Raw genomic sequence first — 16,042 nt, forward strand, 5'->3', positions numbered from 1 at the left:
GCCAAAGCCTCACTTCCTTCTTAGTTTATAAAGCAGCGGTTGCAAGGGAAGGTTTATTAGAATCACCTGGGAAGCTTTTTCAACCTACATGTGTGCCACAGCCTCCTCTCCCTCTTAGGAAGCACTGTTCTAGTTTGGGGCTTCAGTCTGTCCCACATTAAAGGTCTTCATCTTTCTAAATCCTACCCAGCTGAAGGTTAATGGAGTAGAAACAATTGAACTCAGAAGTCACTGACTTTGTCACAAACTGGCTGGACAAGTCCCTTAACCTTTCTGGTTTCAAGTTTTTCCTCCGATTTTGGGGGTTCCCTTTAAACTTTGACATTCTTCTATGTGACCGCATGTCATGTCTAAGAAGCCTTCTGAACTACTCCTAGCATGTAATGACTTGCCCTTTCTTGGTTTTCCAACAGCCTGTGCAATACAACATATCACCTATTTTATACTGTCCTATATTGCCCTCTAGTTGTTTTTTAATGAAGCTTTTTTTCTTCTCAACGATATGTAGTTTAAAATACTAGTTTAAAAGTTTATTTTCAGGGGTAGACAGTGTGCCTGCTACTTAAATCTCCTAGGACAATTCAGGCTGCGTCCTAAGGTAATCAGTATGTATTTATATTGCTTTGTTCAAAACAATGACGTCCCTTCTTTGAAGTCCTGAAATTATGTTTTCCATCAGTTCTGTCCAGTAGAAATATAATGGGAGCTACAAATATAGTTTTAAATTATCTGGCAGGCACATTTACAAAGTGAAAAGAAAGAAGTACAATTAATTCTAATAATATATTTAATCCAACATATCCAAAAGACTATCATTTCAACATGTAGTCCATGTAAAAAGTATTTACATTTTTCATTCTTTTTTTTTTAAATGTCTTTGAAATCTGGGGTGTTTTTTACACTTGCAGCACATCTCGATTCAAAATAGCCACTTTCAAGTGCTTAGTAACCGCATGTAGCTAGTAACTACCTACTGAACAATGCTGTTCTGCGTAAGTTGGCTGCTTTCCAAACTGATCACTTTTTTTTTTTTATTCAGATAATGACTGATACTGAGTACTCAGGCTAGCCAGAGTGGTGCAAAGATGAGTCAAATTCATTCTGATGAGAGATTTGTAAGTCACTAGCAATTATACAGCGTGGTAGGTGCCATGATAGAGATGCATAGAAGAAACCCAGACTTGGCGGCTGAAGGGCACAGGGTGGAAGGCAGTAGAGAGACAAGGAAGGTTGCACAGAAATAACATTTGATGTAGGAACTAAGTGCACGAAGGGAAGCCGGCTGTGCGGTGACCGGAGTTGCAGGTTACCAATCTTGCTGAGGGGGGCTCCACCGGACGCCGGCCTACGGGTCGTAGGCGTGTGTGGGGTGAAGGGGGAAGAGGACGGGAGAGGATTGGCTGGGAGGAACCCGGAGCTCCATCTGGTGGGTGGATGGAAACCGCAGGGGGGCGCTACTTGCACTTCGCGCTCAAGCGACCGGATCTTCAAACCGTGGGAGTGGTGCGGCGGCTAGAGTCCCTGGACTCCTCAACCTAGGGAGCTACTCGCGAGGTAAGGGGCGCGCCTGACTGGCTCCTAAAACGCACTCGCTCGTCCGCACTCCTCGCGCTCCGAATTCAGCCTCGCCTCACCCGGGCTTCAGAGCCCACAGAACTTCTCAGCCCCGTGTCGGCGACGAGGAGCTCATGGTAAAACAGCGCCTAGGGTTTTGCTTGTTTGTTTGCTTTTAACAGATGCCTACGACTTGTAACGGGCTGCCTGGTAAAATGAATCTATGGAAACGGTTGTCAGGGCCGGCTAACAGCGGCTCCCGGAAGCCCTTTGATGCTTTGTTAACAGTGAAGCTACTGGACCAATGAGGTGCTTCTTCCGGTTTTGTCCGCGCTCGCCTAATTCTTCTTTATCAAGGTTGCCTTTGACCCCGGAAAAGAGATCTTCCGGGTTCCTCTCTCCCCAAGATGGCTGCTGAGGACGAGTTACAGCTGCCGCGGCTCCCCGAGCTGTTCGAAACTGGTAAACAGTTACTGGACGAAGTAGAAGTAGCGACTGAACCCGCCGGTTCCCCGATAGTCCAGGAGAAGGTGTTCAAGGGCTTGGACCTCCTTGAGAAGGCTGCCGAAATGTTATCGCAGCTCGACTTGTTCAGGTATGGGGGAAGATAGTAATAATGGCTGAGAACGAAGGTAATAATGGTTACCAAGGGTGGAGCCACTGCGCCTGAGTGGAGGGGACCTTTAGTAGTGAGAACGTTTCGTTCCTACTTACCACTGCGATCTTGTGTACGTTGTTTACATTCCCCACCTCTCTTCCCAGATGGTTGATATCTCACGACTCTGCTTCCTAGCGTCTGCTGATTGCATAGGCATTGGGTGTGAGCCTTCAGCCACTTTCATTGAGTGAAACTGGCCGCTGTTCCCCGTGCCTCCTCCCTCTGGTCCACTCCCAGCCGAGCCTCCCACTCCGTCCCCCAGAAAGCAAGGGCCACAATTTGAATGCCTAGTCAGGCTTCACTGCCTCTTTTTTGCTCTTCCAGCCGAAATGAAGATTTGGAAGAGATTGCTTCCACCGACCTGAAGTACCTTTTGGTGCCAGCGTTTCAAGGAGCCCTCACCATGAAACAAGTCAACCCCAGCAAGCGTCTAGATCATTTGCAGCGGGCTCGAGAACACTTTATAAACTACTTAACTCAGTGCCATTGCTATCATGTGGCAGAGTTTGAGCTGCCCAAAACCGTGAACAACTCTGCTGAAAATCACACTGCCAATTCCTCCATGGCTTATCCTAGCCTCGTTGCTATGGCATCTCAAAGACAGGCTAAAATACAGAGGTGGGTCAATAGCTATAATATGAGGGCTGCCCAATGGCAGTGCTTTTCAGGGGCATGCTTTCTTGGCGGGTGGTGGGGGGCCAGAATGGTATGTGTCACTTTCTTGGTTCTTATTGAGCATAGGCCCTAGGGAGAGCAAACTTTCCTGAGTTTTTCAAGAAGCCTCTGCTTTTGTTGAGATGATTATACCTACTTATCAGACCCCTACTACCTTATGGTTGGCAACAGCAGCAATGTAGTTTAGCAGAGTGTCTCCCAACCTTTTCCACATCACATCATAGCAATGTTCATATGGTATAGTGGGGTAGATGTCTCTGAAAGGCAAAGCTAGGCCATTTTATGGTCCACTGATTGAGGAGCTCTGTTCAGACTACTGGAGTAGATGTGTAACATCCTGAACTGATCTTAGTCCTGGCACAGCTTCATCGTGTGACCTTGGAAAAGTTGCTTACTTTCTTTCTTAGGTTTTTTTGTTGTTGTTGTTTGTTTTTTAAACAACATTTAATGGGCGGTCATGATGTCTAGGAACTATGCTAGGCACTGGGGGTACAAACTGTATAGGTATTTGTGTGAGTATGAGTGGTCCCTGCCTTGGAGGAGCATACAATCTGGTGAGGAAAACGGGCATAGAAACAGAATATCAATATAAACTGATGTTATGGAGGGATGCACAAGGTACTATGAGAGCAGACAGGAAGGGCACCTAACCAAAGGGAGCAGGAGAGAGGAGAAAGCTCCCTGGAAGAGGTGACTCCTGTGCTGAGTTCTTTAAGGGTAAATAGGAATATCCAGGGGAAGAGGAGAGGAGGGCATTAGCCAGCAGAGTATGTAAAGCCTTAGTAAAGCCACAGAGGCATTAAAGAAATAGTGGTGGGTGGAGATGTGTAGACCGAAAACAGCAGCTATAAGCAATTAGGTGATGGTAGAACACAAAGAGGGTGGTGGTAAGGGGGAAGGAATGATACTGAAGAATGTTGTAGGGTCCACATCAAGGAGAGCCTGGGATGTGAGGAACGTGAAGAGAAACTTGTTGCTGAGAACTTGGTAAGGTGTTTGAATCCCAGCTCGACGACTGTGATTAATCACTGTGATTTTTGGTAAGTTATTTAATCTTTCAGTACCTTAATTTCCCCAGCTGCAAAATTCAGATAATAATAGGTCCTTCCTCATAAAGTAGTTTATGAGGATTAAAAGAGAAATATATATAAAGCAGTTAGCACAATGTTTGACACAGTAAACACTCAAAGTCAACTATTATTATTTGTGGCTAAGAGTATGGGTCATAGAGTCAGAGACCTGGGTTTGAGACCCAGCTTTACTTATAATCTGTTGGACTTTGGGGAAGTTATTTAACCTAACTGAGCCTCAGCTTTCCTCATATGTGAAATCTAAGTAATAATGGTACAGATGGTCCCCAATTTGCGATGGCTTGTCTTAGAATTTTTTAACTTTATATTGGTGCAGAAGCAATACACAGTCAGGGGAATATCAATAAATTGCATGAGTTATTCAACACTTTATTATAAAATAGGCCTTGTGTTAGATGATTTTGCCCAACTGTAGGCTAATATAAGTGTTCTGAGCATGTTGAAGGTAAACTAGGCTAAGCTATGATGTTCAATAAGGTGTATTAAATGCGTTTTCAACTTACCATATTTTCCATTTATGATGGATTTATTGAGATGCAGCCCTATTGTAAGTTGAGACGCATGTGTACCTATCTCAGGGTTAATAAGCACAAATGGGAAAAATCACATAAAACAGCACAATATCTGGCACATGGTGAGTATTCTGTAAATGTCAGCTGCTATTAGGTAGGACACGCCAAAGAGCTTACTCTGGTTGGTGACTGAGATCCACTGAAGAGTTCTGTTTCTTTTTTCTTTATTATTATTATTATTATTATTATTTTATACAGAGTTTCGCTCTTGTCACCCAGGCTGGAGTGCAATGGTGCGATCTTGGCTCACTGCAACCTCCACCTCCTGGGTTCAAGCAATTCTGCCTCAGCCTCTCAAGTAGCTGGGATTACAGGCACCTGCCACCACGCCCGGCTAGTTTTTGTATTTTTAGTAGAGATGGGGTTTTGCCGTGCTGGCCAGGCTGGTCTCGAACCCCTGATCTCAGGTGATCTACCCACCTCGGGCTCCCAAAGTGCTGGGATTACAGGTGTGAGCCGCTGCGCCCTGGCTGTTTCTTTTCAAATAGTAGCATGATCACATTTGCATTTTAGCTAGTACACTCTACCAGCAGTTAGGAAACAATGAGGGAAAAGATTAGACCCAGTTAAGTCACAAAGGTGACTAGGGTTTACTATTGCAATGGTAGAGGGATGGGGGAATACATTTAGGAGGGTTGAATCTACAGGAAACCTGGTGATCAATTGGTTGTGGGAGGTGAGATAGAAGGAAGCAGCAAGGAAAGATGTCAATGTTTCTGATTTAGGTGGATGGCTGTGAAATTTATTGAGATGGGGAAAGAGGAAGAAGAGAAGATCGGGGAAGGGGAGAGTATGAATTTAGTATTGAAACATGTTGAGGTTAAGGTGCCTAGGAGATAAGTAGAGGTGTCTGTTAGTCTGAGCCTCAGAGGAGAGGCTTGGTCTAGAGAGCTGAAGATGATTCATTTATTCAGAAATATTTATAAATTGCTTCCTGTGGGGCTGTTCTAGGTGTTAGAGAACCAGATGAAGTCAGTGCTGCTATGGAGATTTTATTCTGGTGGTAGAGACAAACAGTAAACTAGTAAATAATGTAATTTCCGCTGGTAAGGACCATGAGGAATAATAAAGTTAGGGGATAGTGAGTGACTGAGGATATGGGCTAGACTGATATGAAATGGAATTTAACATCCTGTCCTTTGTAAGAAGTTGGGGGTGGCCTGTCAGCAGATAATAGGTAGTTTAAACAGTGAGTTTGGTATCCAAATAATTATACAAAAAAAAAAAAACTGCAAGAGAAAGATGAGGGAGTGGTCACATCTGGTTGGAGGGATGAAGAAAAGGTTTCAGAACATAATGGCATTTGACACCAGGCGCGGTGGCTTACGCCTGTAATCCCAACACTTTGGGAGGCTGAGGCAGGTGGATCCCTTGAGGTCAGGAGTTCAAGACCAGCCTGGTCAACATGGCAAAACACCATCTCTGAAAAAAAAAAAAAAAAATTAGCCGGGGGTGGTGATGCACTCCTGTAATCCCGGGTACTCGGGAGGCTGAGGCAGCAGAATCGCCTGAGCCCAGGAGTCGGAGGCTGCAGTGAGCCGAGACTGCGCCATTGCACTCCAGCCTCGGTAATGGAATGAGACTGTGTCTCAAAAAAAAAGAACATAAGTGGTATTTGAGATGAGTCTTAAAGGATGGTTAAAAATAGAAATTAGGCTGAGTGCAGTGGCTCATGCCTGTAATCCCAACTCTTTGGGAGGCCAAGGCGGGAGGATTACTTGAGCCCAGGAGTTCAAGACCAGCCTAGGCAACAAAGTAAGACTCTGTCTGTACCAAAAAATAAAAATAAAAAACTAGCCAGGTGTGGTGGCACAGGCCTATAGTCCCAGCTACTCCAGAGGCTGAGCTGAGCTGGGAGGATCACTTGAGCCCCTGGAGGTTGAGGCTGCAGTGAGCTGTGATCGCACCATTGTATTCCAGCCTAGGTGACAGAGCGAGACCCTGTCTCAGAAAAAAAAAAAAAAAAAAAAAAAAATTTCTGAATGTAAAAGTAATAGTGCTCATTGTAGAAAGTTTGCAAAACAGAAGAATATTTTTTAAATAAAAAATAAGCCTCAATCCTAGCACTCATAGATGATCATTGTTAACTTTCTGATGTGTTTCCTTTCAGTTACATAGTTATTTAAGCTAATAAATTTGGAATGCTGTAACTATAGCTTTTTATCCTGTTTTTTTAACCTAACATTATACCATGAGCATTTCCTCGTGTCTTTTGAAACCATGATATTGAATGTTCCATGCTCTAGTTGTACCATAATTATTTAAACTAATCTGTTATTGTCAAATATTTAGACACTGGTTTTTTGCTATTCTGAGTAATGCCATAAACAAACATCTTTAAATGTATCAGTCACTGTTTCCTTAGGGTAGATTTCTAGAGCCGGTGACTGGGTCAAAGTGTTTGAATATTTTGAGGCTCTTGATATGTGATAAGTGTTGCTTTCTACAATAACAGAGTTTCAGAATATGTTCCACTGCATTTGTCTTGGGTGTTAATACTTAGAAAATCCAATTGGGTGGCCGGGCGCGGTGGCTCACTTTGGGAGCCTGAGGCGGGTGGATCACCTGAGGTCAGGAGTTCGAGACCAGCCTGGCCAACATGGCAAAACCCCATCTCTACTAAAAATACAAACATTAGCCAGGCATGGTGGCGGGTGCCTGTAATCTCAGGTACTTGGGAGGCTGAGGCAGGAGAATTGCTGGAACCCAGGAGGTGGAGGTTGCAGTGAGCCGAGATCGCACCATTGCACTCCAGCCTGGGCTGGCAACAGCGAGACTCCGTCTCAAAAAAAAAAAAAAAAAAAAAAAAAGAAAAGAAAAGAAAAAAGAAAAAAAAGAAAATCCAATTGGGCAAACAGAAAGTATCTGTTGTTTTGATTTGCATTTCTTTGGCGTGCCGCTTTGAACGTTTTTCTTAAATGCCTGACAGATATCAACACTTAACTTTATACTAATGTCTCCCACATTCGTATCACTAGCCCAGACCCCTCCTGACCTTCAGACCCATACTTGCAACACCCTTCCTTCATGGGTGTTTCACAGACATGTCATACCTTGAACCCTTGGCTTTTTAACCCCCAAATGTGCCTCCTCACCCATCTCAGTAAGTGTACCACCATTGACTTACGTTTTTAAACCAGACACCTAGGATTTAGCTTCAATTCCTCACTTTTTCTGAATTTTCACATCCAGTCCATCAGCAAAGGCCTGTCCATTCTAGCTACAAAAGGTATCTTCTATCCTTCTATTTCTCTCCATCTCCACTATCATACCTCAGTCTAGGCTACCAACATTTCTCACCTGAGATAGACAAATCAGCTCCAAGGCCTTGTGTGATCTGCTGCCTGCCTCTTTTCAGTCTCACCATGTATCATTCTCCCCTCGTTCACTAGACTTCAGCCACAATGACCGTCTTTCAGTTCTTTGAATAGACCCAGCTCTGTCCCTCTATAGAATCTCTGTGTGTGCAGTTCTCTTTGCATGGAATGCTCTTCATATGGCTAATTCTTCATCCTCTAGGTCTCAGCTTAAATGTCACTCCTCAGGCCTTTCCCGATCAGTCTCTTTAAGTAGTTAACAACTATTATTCTCTCTTTGCTTCATGTTTGTTTCCTTCTTGGCACTTGTGTGCAGTCATTTCACGTGTCTTTCTGAGTTTTGTCTCTCTCCCCTACTACAGTATATACTCTGAGGGCACAAGCCATTTCTTGTTCACTATGTTATGCCTGCCATAGAGCTTGGCATATAGAAGTTCCTCAAGCAATGCTTATTGTTGACAAGCAGGAGAAACAAGATGAACAAAAGCCCAAAGCCAGGGTATATTTAGGTATGTTCAAAGACTATATAATAGTCTGGTTTGGCAGAAGCTAAGAGGAGTATGGTTGCAGCTCTGCATGAAGAAGTGATGTGTGTATAAAATACTGAAAAAGAAGAGAGGCAGAGGGAGAAATACAAGTTAGCATGTTATAGTACTTTAAATAGGAAGAAGTGATAAAAAATGAAGTTATAGCTATCAGAGATACTACTTTTGCAAGAATAGTTAACATGGTTAGAAAACAAATTACTCAGATCCTTATTTACTTTCCAGAAGTCCCCCAACCCATGCCTTTAGATACTGAGGCCATCTTACATAAAACAGCTGAATGGTATGTCCTCTGTCTCAAAACCTGTTTCTTCATGTATGTCCTCTATTTCCCATATTTGAGGAGTATGAGTCTGCTTGAGTAACAGCACGTCCATCCTTTTGAGAGAAATAGAGAAGTGGACGCTGGGTAAGTAATGAGTCTAGTTTTGGATTTACTGAATTTAGATCCTAAAGTGACAACTGGATAGTCATTTCCATAGACATATTTACTTGAAATGTGCAAGTAAAATTTATGAGACTGTTTTGTGACTGATGTGAAAAATTTAGGAGGCCTCTGCTTTCGTTGGTGTAGGTGAGTTTGCCAAGGAAAAACATGTAGACAGAAAAAAAGTCAAGGATAAAACTTTGGGGCAAGTTAAGGGAGAAGGAAGAGGAAGGAAAGAGCAATCAGAAACTCAGTAAGGTGGCTGGGCACGGTCTCTCACACCTGTAATCCCAGCACTTTGGGAGACTGAGGTGGGTAGATCACAAGGTCAGGAGTTCAAGACCAGCCTGGCCAAGGTGGCGAAACCCTGTCTGTACTAAAAATACAAAAAAATTTAGCTGGGCCTGGTGGTAGGCACCTGTAATCCCAGCTACTCGGGAGGCTGTGGCAGGAGAATCGCTTGAACCCGGGAGGCGGAGGTTGCAATGAGCCAAGATTGCGCCACTGCACTCTAGCCTGGGCGACAGAGCAAGACCCTGTTGCAAAACAAAAAAAGAAACTCAGTAAGGTACAGGTACTTAAAGGAGCCTGGAAAAGAGAAAACAAATGTTGTGTCCTCTTTGAAGCCTTTCCCTAATTATCTTCCCTCCCAGATACCATGGCATTTAGTTCATGTTACTTATCACAGTATAACTATCTGTCAGTCTCTAGACTTGAAACTCCTCAAGGTCAGAGACCTTGACTGATTGTATCTCAGTATACGAATTATGTCATTGTATATAATTGCATCCCTTGGTGCTTAACCCAGTAATTGGATCATAGTGGGTACTTGGAGGTGTCTTTGGGAGAGACAGAGTGGCCATAAAAAAGATGGAAGCAAAATGCTGTAGCGGGAAAAGCCTAGACTTAGGATTCAGACCTGGGGTAACTAATCCAATTTCTACCACTTAATAGATGTGGCATCATTTAGCAACCCCCGACCAGCCTCAATTTCTTTATCAGCTAACAGTGTATTGCTGCTTACAAAGCACTCTGATGTGTGTTTTTCCATTTGATCCTTTTAACAACCCCATGAAATAGACATTCTTATCCCCATTTTAGAGATTAAAAAAAAAGGGGGGGGGGGCCTGAGAATTGAATTGCCCAAAGTTACATAGCTAGTAAGTGGCTAGGTTAGGATTTAAACCCAGGTCTTCAAATTCCCAGTTCTAGTATCATTTCCACTGTAGCACAGAAAAGAGAAGAGTAGGCCAGGTGTGGTGGCTCATTCCTGTAATCCCAGCACTTTGGGAGGCCACGGCGGGCAGATTGTTTGAGTCTAGAAGTTCAAGACCAGCCTGGGCAATATGGTGAAACCCTGTCTCTACAAGAAATACAAAAATTAGCTGGGTGGTGGTGCACACCTGTAGTCCCAGCCACTCAGGAGGCTGAGGTTGGAGGATGGCTTGAGTCTGAGAGGTTGAGGCTGCAGTGAGCTGTGATCACACCACTGTACTCCAGCCTGGGTGACAGAGTAGAGACCCTGTCTCAAAAATAAAGAGAAGAGTGATCATTTGAAAGGGTAGAAAAATGAGTTGAGGGAAAGTGTCTCTAAGACAGGGGAAAGGCACCAGTAGAGTGAAAAACTAGCTGCTAATGACCAGGAGGATGATCAATAAATAGAGTGAGGCCCGGAAGAATGTGTGGGGGGTACTAGATTGATAACAAAAGTGGAGTGGTAAAGACATTACCTTTGGTTGGGCACAGTGGCTTGTGCCTTTAATCGCAGCACTTTGGGAGGCTGAGGCAGGAAGGTCATTTGAGGCAGGAGTTCAAGATCAGCCTGGGCAACGTAGTGAGACCCCCGTCTCTACAAAAAAATTAAAAATTAGCTGGGCATGGTGATGTGCGCCTGTAGTCTTAGCTACTCGGGAGGCTGAGGTGAGAGGATCACTTGAGCCCAAGAGCTGGAGGCCAAAGTGAGCTGTCATCACACCACTGCACTCCAGCCTGCGCAACGAAGTGAGACCAAAACAAAAAAAACACCAAGATATTACCTTGGAAATGGCTTGGTAGAGACAGAATCAGCTCCTTAAAGACAACAGTAAAAGAGGAAGAGTGAAGTTATAGAGGTTTTTTTTTTTTTTTTTTTTTTGTGAGACAGAGTTTCGCTCGTTGCCCAGGCTGGAGTGCGGTGGCGCGACCTCGGCTCACTGCAAGCTCCGCCTCCCGGGTTCAAGCCATTCTCCTGCCTCAGCCTCCGAGTAGCTGGGACTACAGGCGCCCACCACCAAACCCGGCTAATTTTTTTTACTTTTAGTAGAGGTGGGGTTTCACCGTGTTAGCCAGGATGGTCTCGATCTCCTGACCTTGTGATCCGCCCACCTCAGCCTCCCAAAGTGCTGGGATTACAGGCGTGAGCCACTGCGCCCAGCCGAGATGGGGTTTTTCCTTGTTGGTCAGGCCAGTCTCGAACTCCCGACCTCAGGCGATCCGCCTGCCTCGGCCTCCCAAAGTGCTGGGATTACAGGCGTGAGCCACCATTCCCAGCCAGTTACAGAGATTTTATGGTGAAGAGGGAAATTGAATTCTACATTGGCTGGCCATCTGGTGAGTGTGATGGTGATAATAGTCTTCACAAAAGATGAACAAAAGGATGGCTGAGCAAGGGTGACCACTCAGCCAAAGTTTGACAATAGTGATTTGTAGTTGACCCATTTGATACAAGTTTCTAATTCCTTAACTCTCTTCAACAGCTTGGGAACAGAGAAAGGGAATGGAAGTTGCCCAGGGTCAGAAGGGTTACAAGGATAGGGGATTCTAGGGTAACAGGGAGTATTTCCATGTAATGGCCCACCATGGAGAATCCTTAACAGTGATGAAGGTCTAAGACAGTAGTTTTCCATCTATTCCTTGGAGCCCTAAAATTTCACTGCAGTGCCTGGGGGTTGGGGGGGCGGGTGTTGACAGCCCTCCTGATTTAACCAAGGTAAATTTTACTTGTTTATTAATTATGGGAGTTCCGTGGCATCTCTCATTAGAAGAAAAGGTTCTTTTACTAAGACAAAACAGTTTTAAAAACACTGGCCCAAATGAACAAGTGTTGAGTTAGAAGTTTAAAAGATGATGAGCAGGCTGGGCGCGGTGGCTCACGCCTGGAACGCACTTTGAGAGGCTAAGGCAGGCAGATCATCTGACGTCAGGAGTTCAAGACCAGCCTGGCCAACATGGCAAAACCCCATCTCTACTAAAAATACAAAAATTAGCTGGGTGTGGTGGTGCACACCTATAATCCCAGCTACTTGGGAGGCTGAGGCAGGAGAATCACTTGAACCCGGGAGGTGGAGGTTGCAGTGAGCTGAAATTGTGCAGCTGCACTCCAGCCTGGGTGACAGAACAAGACTCTATCTCAAAAACAAACAAAGATGATGAGCAAAGTCATAGAAGCTAGGAAGTAGAAGAAAAGGAAGGAGTAGAGTGCAGTAGTTAGGCCTTAAGCATGCAGAGAATGGGAAAAGAAACAAAAGAACCTTATTCAGAGGACTACTAGACTAACCCTGAATTTACCCTGAATTATATCACTCTAAGGTCCTCGTATGTTATTTTTTTCCTGTGACTTAGGTACATCCAGGAAAGAGGGTTGGGGATAGGAGTGAGACTGGAGTTAAACATTCTCAAGTAATATCTCTGATAGCATTCATGAACTAGGAATTGTAGTTCTTTGTAGTGTTTTACTCAAAAAGCTTCTTAGGATGATGATGCGTCAGTTATTTGTAACATTATAGTAAATGTCCACTTGTTAGGTAAAAGGAACAGAAGAGCCTAAACATTTTTATAATAGCCTTTTCAGAACAGTGGTTCTTGACTTTTTTTTTTTTTTTGAGATGGAGTCTCACTCTGTTGCCAGGCTGGAGTGCAGTGGCACGATCTCGGCTCACTGCAACCTCTCACTCCCTGGTTCAAGCGATTTTCCTGCCTCAGCCTCCTGAGTAGCTGGAATTACAGGCACCTGCCACCACATCCAGCTAATTTTTGTATTTTTAGTAGAGATGGGGTTTCACCATGTTGGCCAGGGTGGTCTTGATCTCCTGACCTCATGATGCACCCACCTCAGCCTCCCAAAGTCCTGGGATTACAGGGCTGAGCCACTGTGCCCGGCCGGTTCTTGACTTTTCATGGGTCATGGACCCCTTGCCCCTTTGATAATTTGATAAAATCTATAAAAATTTCTCAGCCAAAAAAAAAAGAAGAAAGAAAAAGCATACAGGTAGAGTTCTGTATAAAATTTGTGGGAGTTCAAGGACCACCCCCACCACACTGAACTCTCTGTGGACTTCAGCTTAAGACCCCCTGATTTGGGTGAAGACCTACAGAGGAACATCTGATTCTGGAGAGTCTAAAGTGGGATTTCAAGCAGAGATATTTCAAGATACGTCTCTTGGAAGTCATGATGTTTTTCCTTGACTTCTCTCTTTCCTTCAGGCTCTTACATCCAATAAATCAACAAATCCTATCTATTTTATATTTTAAATATACCCACATCCCACTATCTCCATCACTACCTTCCTATTTCAGGTCACCATCTCTCACTTGGATTGTGGCAGTATTCTCTTAATTGCTTTCCCTGCTTATATCCTTGCCTCATAGCCTCCACAGCCCATACTCCACACAACAGCCAGAGTGGCCCATATTTTTAAAAGTCTTTTTATGTCACTCTATTCATGTCATGTATTCAAAAGCCTCCAGTGGCTTTCCCATTCAAAATACCATGACATTTGATATTTGGTTATTGTGACCTACCAGGTTCTACACATTATGGCCCTGGCTATGTCTGACCTCATTTTCTATCACTCTTTTTTATCTCAGCCATACTGGCCACCTTGTTATTTCTCAGCCATGTCAGGCCAGGCATGCTCCCACCTCACAGCCCTCGTATTTGCTTTTCTTCCTTAGCATACTCTTCTAGATATTGGCATAGTTATTTTCCTGAAGTCTTTGTTCACTGTCATCTCTTCAGAGAGGTCTCTTCTGACTACCTTGTATATAATAGCACCGCTACTTTTCCACCATCACTGTATGCATTTGACCTTACTTTTTGCTCTTTCATAGCACTTATCACGACCTAACTCATCTATTTATTTTTGTCTACTCCCACTGGAATGAATGCTTCATGAGACCAGGGACTTTTATATGCTGCTGTGTCTCCAGCACTGAGAATGGTGCCTGTCACACAATAGGTACTCAGTAGACATTTGTCAGATGACATACTAGAATGCATCCTGAAAAAGAAAGGCAGCCAGGGTGGTTATGAGTCTTCAGATGATAAAAGGATGAGCCAGAAGAGCTGGGAAAGTTTTGCCCAGAAGAAAAAAAGAGTTGATCATTTTTTAGGCTGTTTCACAAGGCATTCCTGCATCAGTGGCAGGTAAATGACCCCTAAGATTCTATGATTTTTTTGAAGGTGTAGTTCCCAAAATGGAAGCATCACAGGAAGCACTGTGTTGCGATACTAAGCACTCACCCTAGTAAAGGCCAGTATAATCAAATGACTAAGGTACTTATCTTCCCTAAAGGACTTGCTGAGATCCGGTTACTTCTGTATTTTTCTGGCTTCAGAAGGTACTCCTCAGCCCCTGCTGGGCCCTAACTTGTCATCTGAGGGAACTGCCTGGTGGCTAATTCTGGGGTATAGAATCTATATCCCTGCCAAGGTGGAAATTGGTATGCTTACTACCCTATCATTTGCAAAGATAAAATCTTATTGAGGCCTTCTTTTGAAGGAATACCTCTTCATTTGTAAGTTCATGGGTAATGCTTTTCTGTGGAACAGATACAAGCAGAAGAAGGAGTTGGAGCATAGGTTGTCTGCAATGAAATCTGCTGTGGAAAGTGGTCAAGCAGATGATGAGCGTGTTCGTGAATACTATCTTCTTCACCTTCAGAGGTGGATTGATATCAGCTTAGAAGAGATTGAGAGCATTGACCAGGAAATAAAGATCCTGAGAGAAAGAGACTCTTCAAGAGAGGTAAGCCTGGCCAGAGAAAGCTACTGCCAGAGATTTGAGTATTCTACAGGAGATCAAATTAAGATCCTTTTAAGTCTCCATAAAATCACTGTTTTTATCAAGATGAGTATAGAAAGGCCGAAGGGTCACTAAGGTAGCTTTCTCTTTAATTTAATGTGTTCCCCAGTGCTTTTTAATCTGTAACACACTTGTAGTCATTTGTAATTTTGTGGTATACCATGGGGGACAGAAATGTCTCTGAAATAAAAATTGGTTTTGGTTGTGGAAAGCTGTGGCTGCTGAAGGAAGGCATAGGGAGTTAAACCTTTAAAATCTGTGCTAACTGGCCACCACGGTGGCTCATGCCTGTAATCCCAGCACTTTGGAATGCCGAGGTGGGTAGATCACTTGAGGCCCGGAGTTTGAGACCAGCCTGGCCAACATGGCGAAACCCCCTCTACTAAAAATAGCCGGGTGTGGTGGTGCGCGTCTGTGATCCCAGCTACTTGGGAGGCTGAGGCAGGAGAATTGCTTGAACCTGGGAGGCAGAGGTTGCAGTGAGCTGAGATCATGCCACTGCACTCCAGCCTGGGTGACAGAATGAGACTCCATCTCAAAAAAAAAAAAAAAAATTGTGCTGACGATAATGAAGGGGAAGAGGGGAAGAGATGAAGAGGATGGGAATGGAGAAGAAAGGTAGAACTGGAGGAGAGGGAGAAAAGAGTAGGAAGAATCTGAAATAAAAGACCAGGGGGATATGCTTAGGTTGGAGGAGGAATTAGAATTTAACCTTGCCACAGTGATGCACTGTCACACCTTTAGATTACCCACGTAGGAGACACAGCAAGGGCATTTCCATGCGCAGAATGTCCAGTAAACCGGTAAAGAAACCTGGTGTAACAGCTTTAGCTATCTTTGAACATCATAACCCTGTTTTGGAGCTGCTGCTTCAAAAGAATAGGCTCTGCTGCCACTTGTTCTTTGGTTCAGGACACAACATGAATTGGGTTGAATTTATCAGCAAGTCACAGGCATTTATTTAAGTCCTCAGAGAAACCTCTTCCTAATTTGATTTGTACTAATTAGCCCAGGAGCTCTTGCCTCAGGATAACATCAACCTAGTTCTTCATGTTAAGAGATCAAAGAATGAACAATTAATATTCTAAGGTTATAAGGCCCCTTGAGCATGTCTAGATGAGTGCTTTTCAAGCATTTTGAG

The 16,042-nt window shown here is 44.0% G+C and overlaps 1 protein-coding gene across 3 annotated transcripts in view; it reads left to right on the forward strand.

Annotated features, from left to right (window-relative positions):
* Positions 1-769: 769 nt before the first annotated feature.
* The window catches only part of IGBP1 (immunoglobulin binding protein 1), a 35,304-nt gene continuing 20,031 nt past the window's right edge, over positions 770-16,042 (forward strand). Inside the window, exons 1-4 of one of the 3 annotated variants that reach the window (XR_010132538.1) lie at positions 770-1,554; positions 1,737-2,149; positions 2,537-2,830; positions 14,649-14,844. Coding sequence is in view for 1 of the 3 variants with exons in the window: in XM_004064323.5 (XP_004064371.1) it covers positions 1,962-2,149; positions 2,537-2,830; positions 14,649-14,844 (678 nt within the window). In the remaining 2 variants the exon portion in view is untranslated. Of the gene's footprint in view, positions 2,150-2,536; positions 2,831-14,648; positions 14,845-16,042 lie in introns of all 3 variants that reach the window. The other 2 variants (XM_004064323.5, XR_008675510.2) reach the window with 2 other exon arrangements.

Source organism: Gorilla gorilla, chromosome X (assembly GCF_029281585.2).
Source record: "Gorilla gorilla gorilla isolate KB3781 chromosome X, NHGRI_mGorGor1-v2.1_pri, whole genome shotgun sequence".
Taxonomy (NCBI): Eukaryota; Metazoa; Chordata; class Mammalia; order Primates; family Hominidae; genus Gorilla; species Gorilla gorilla.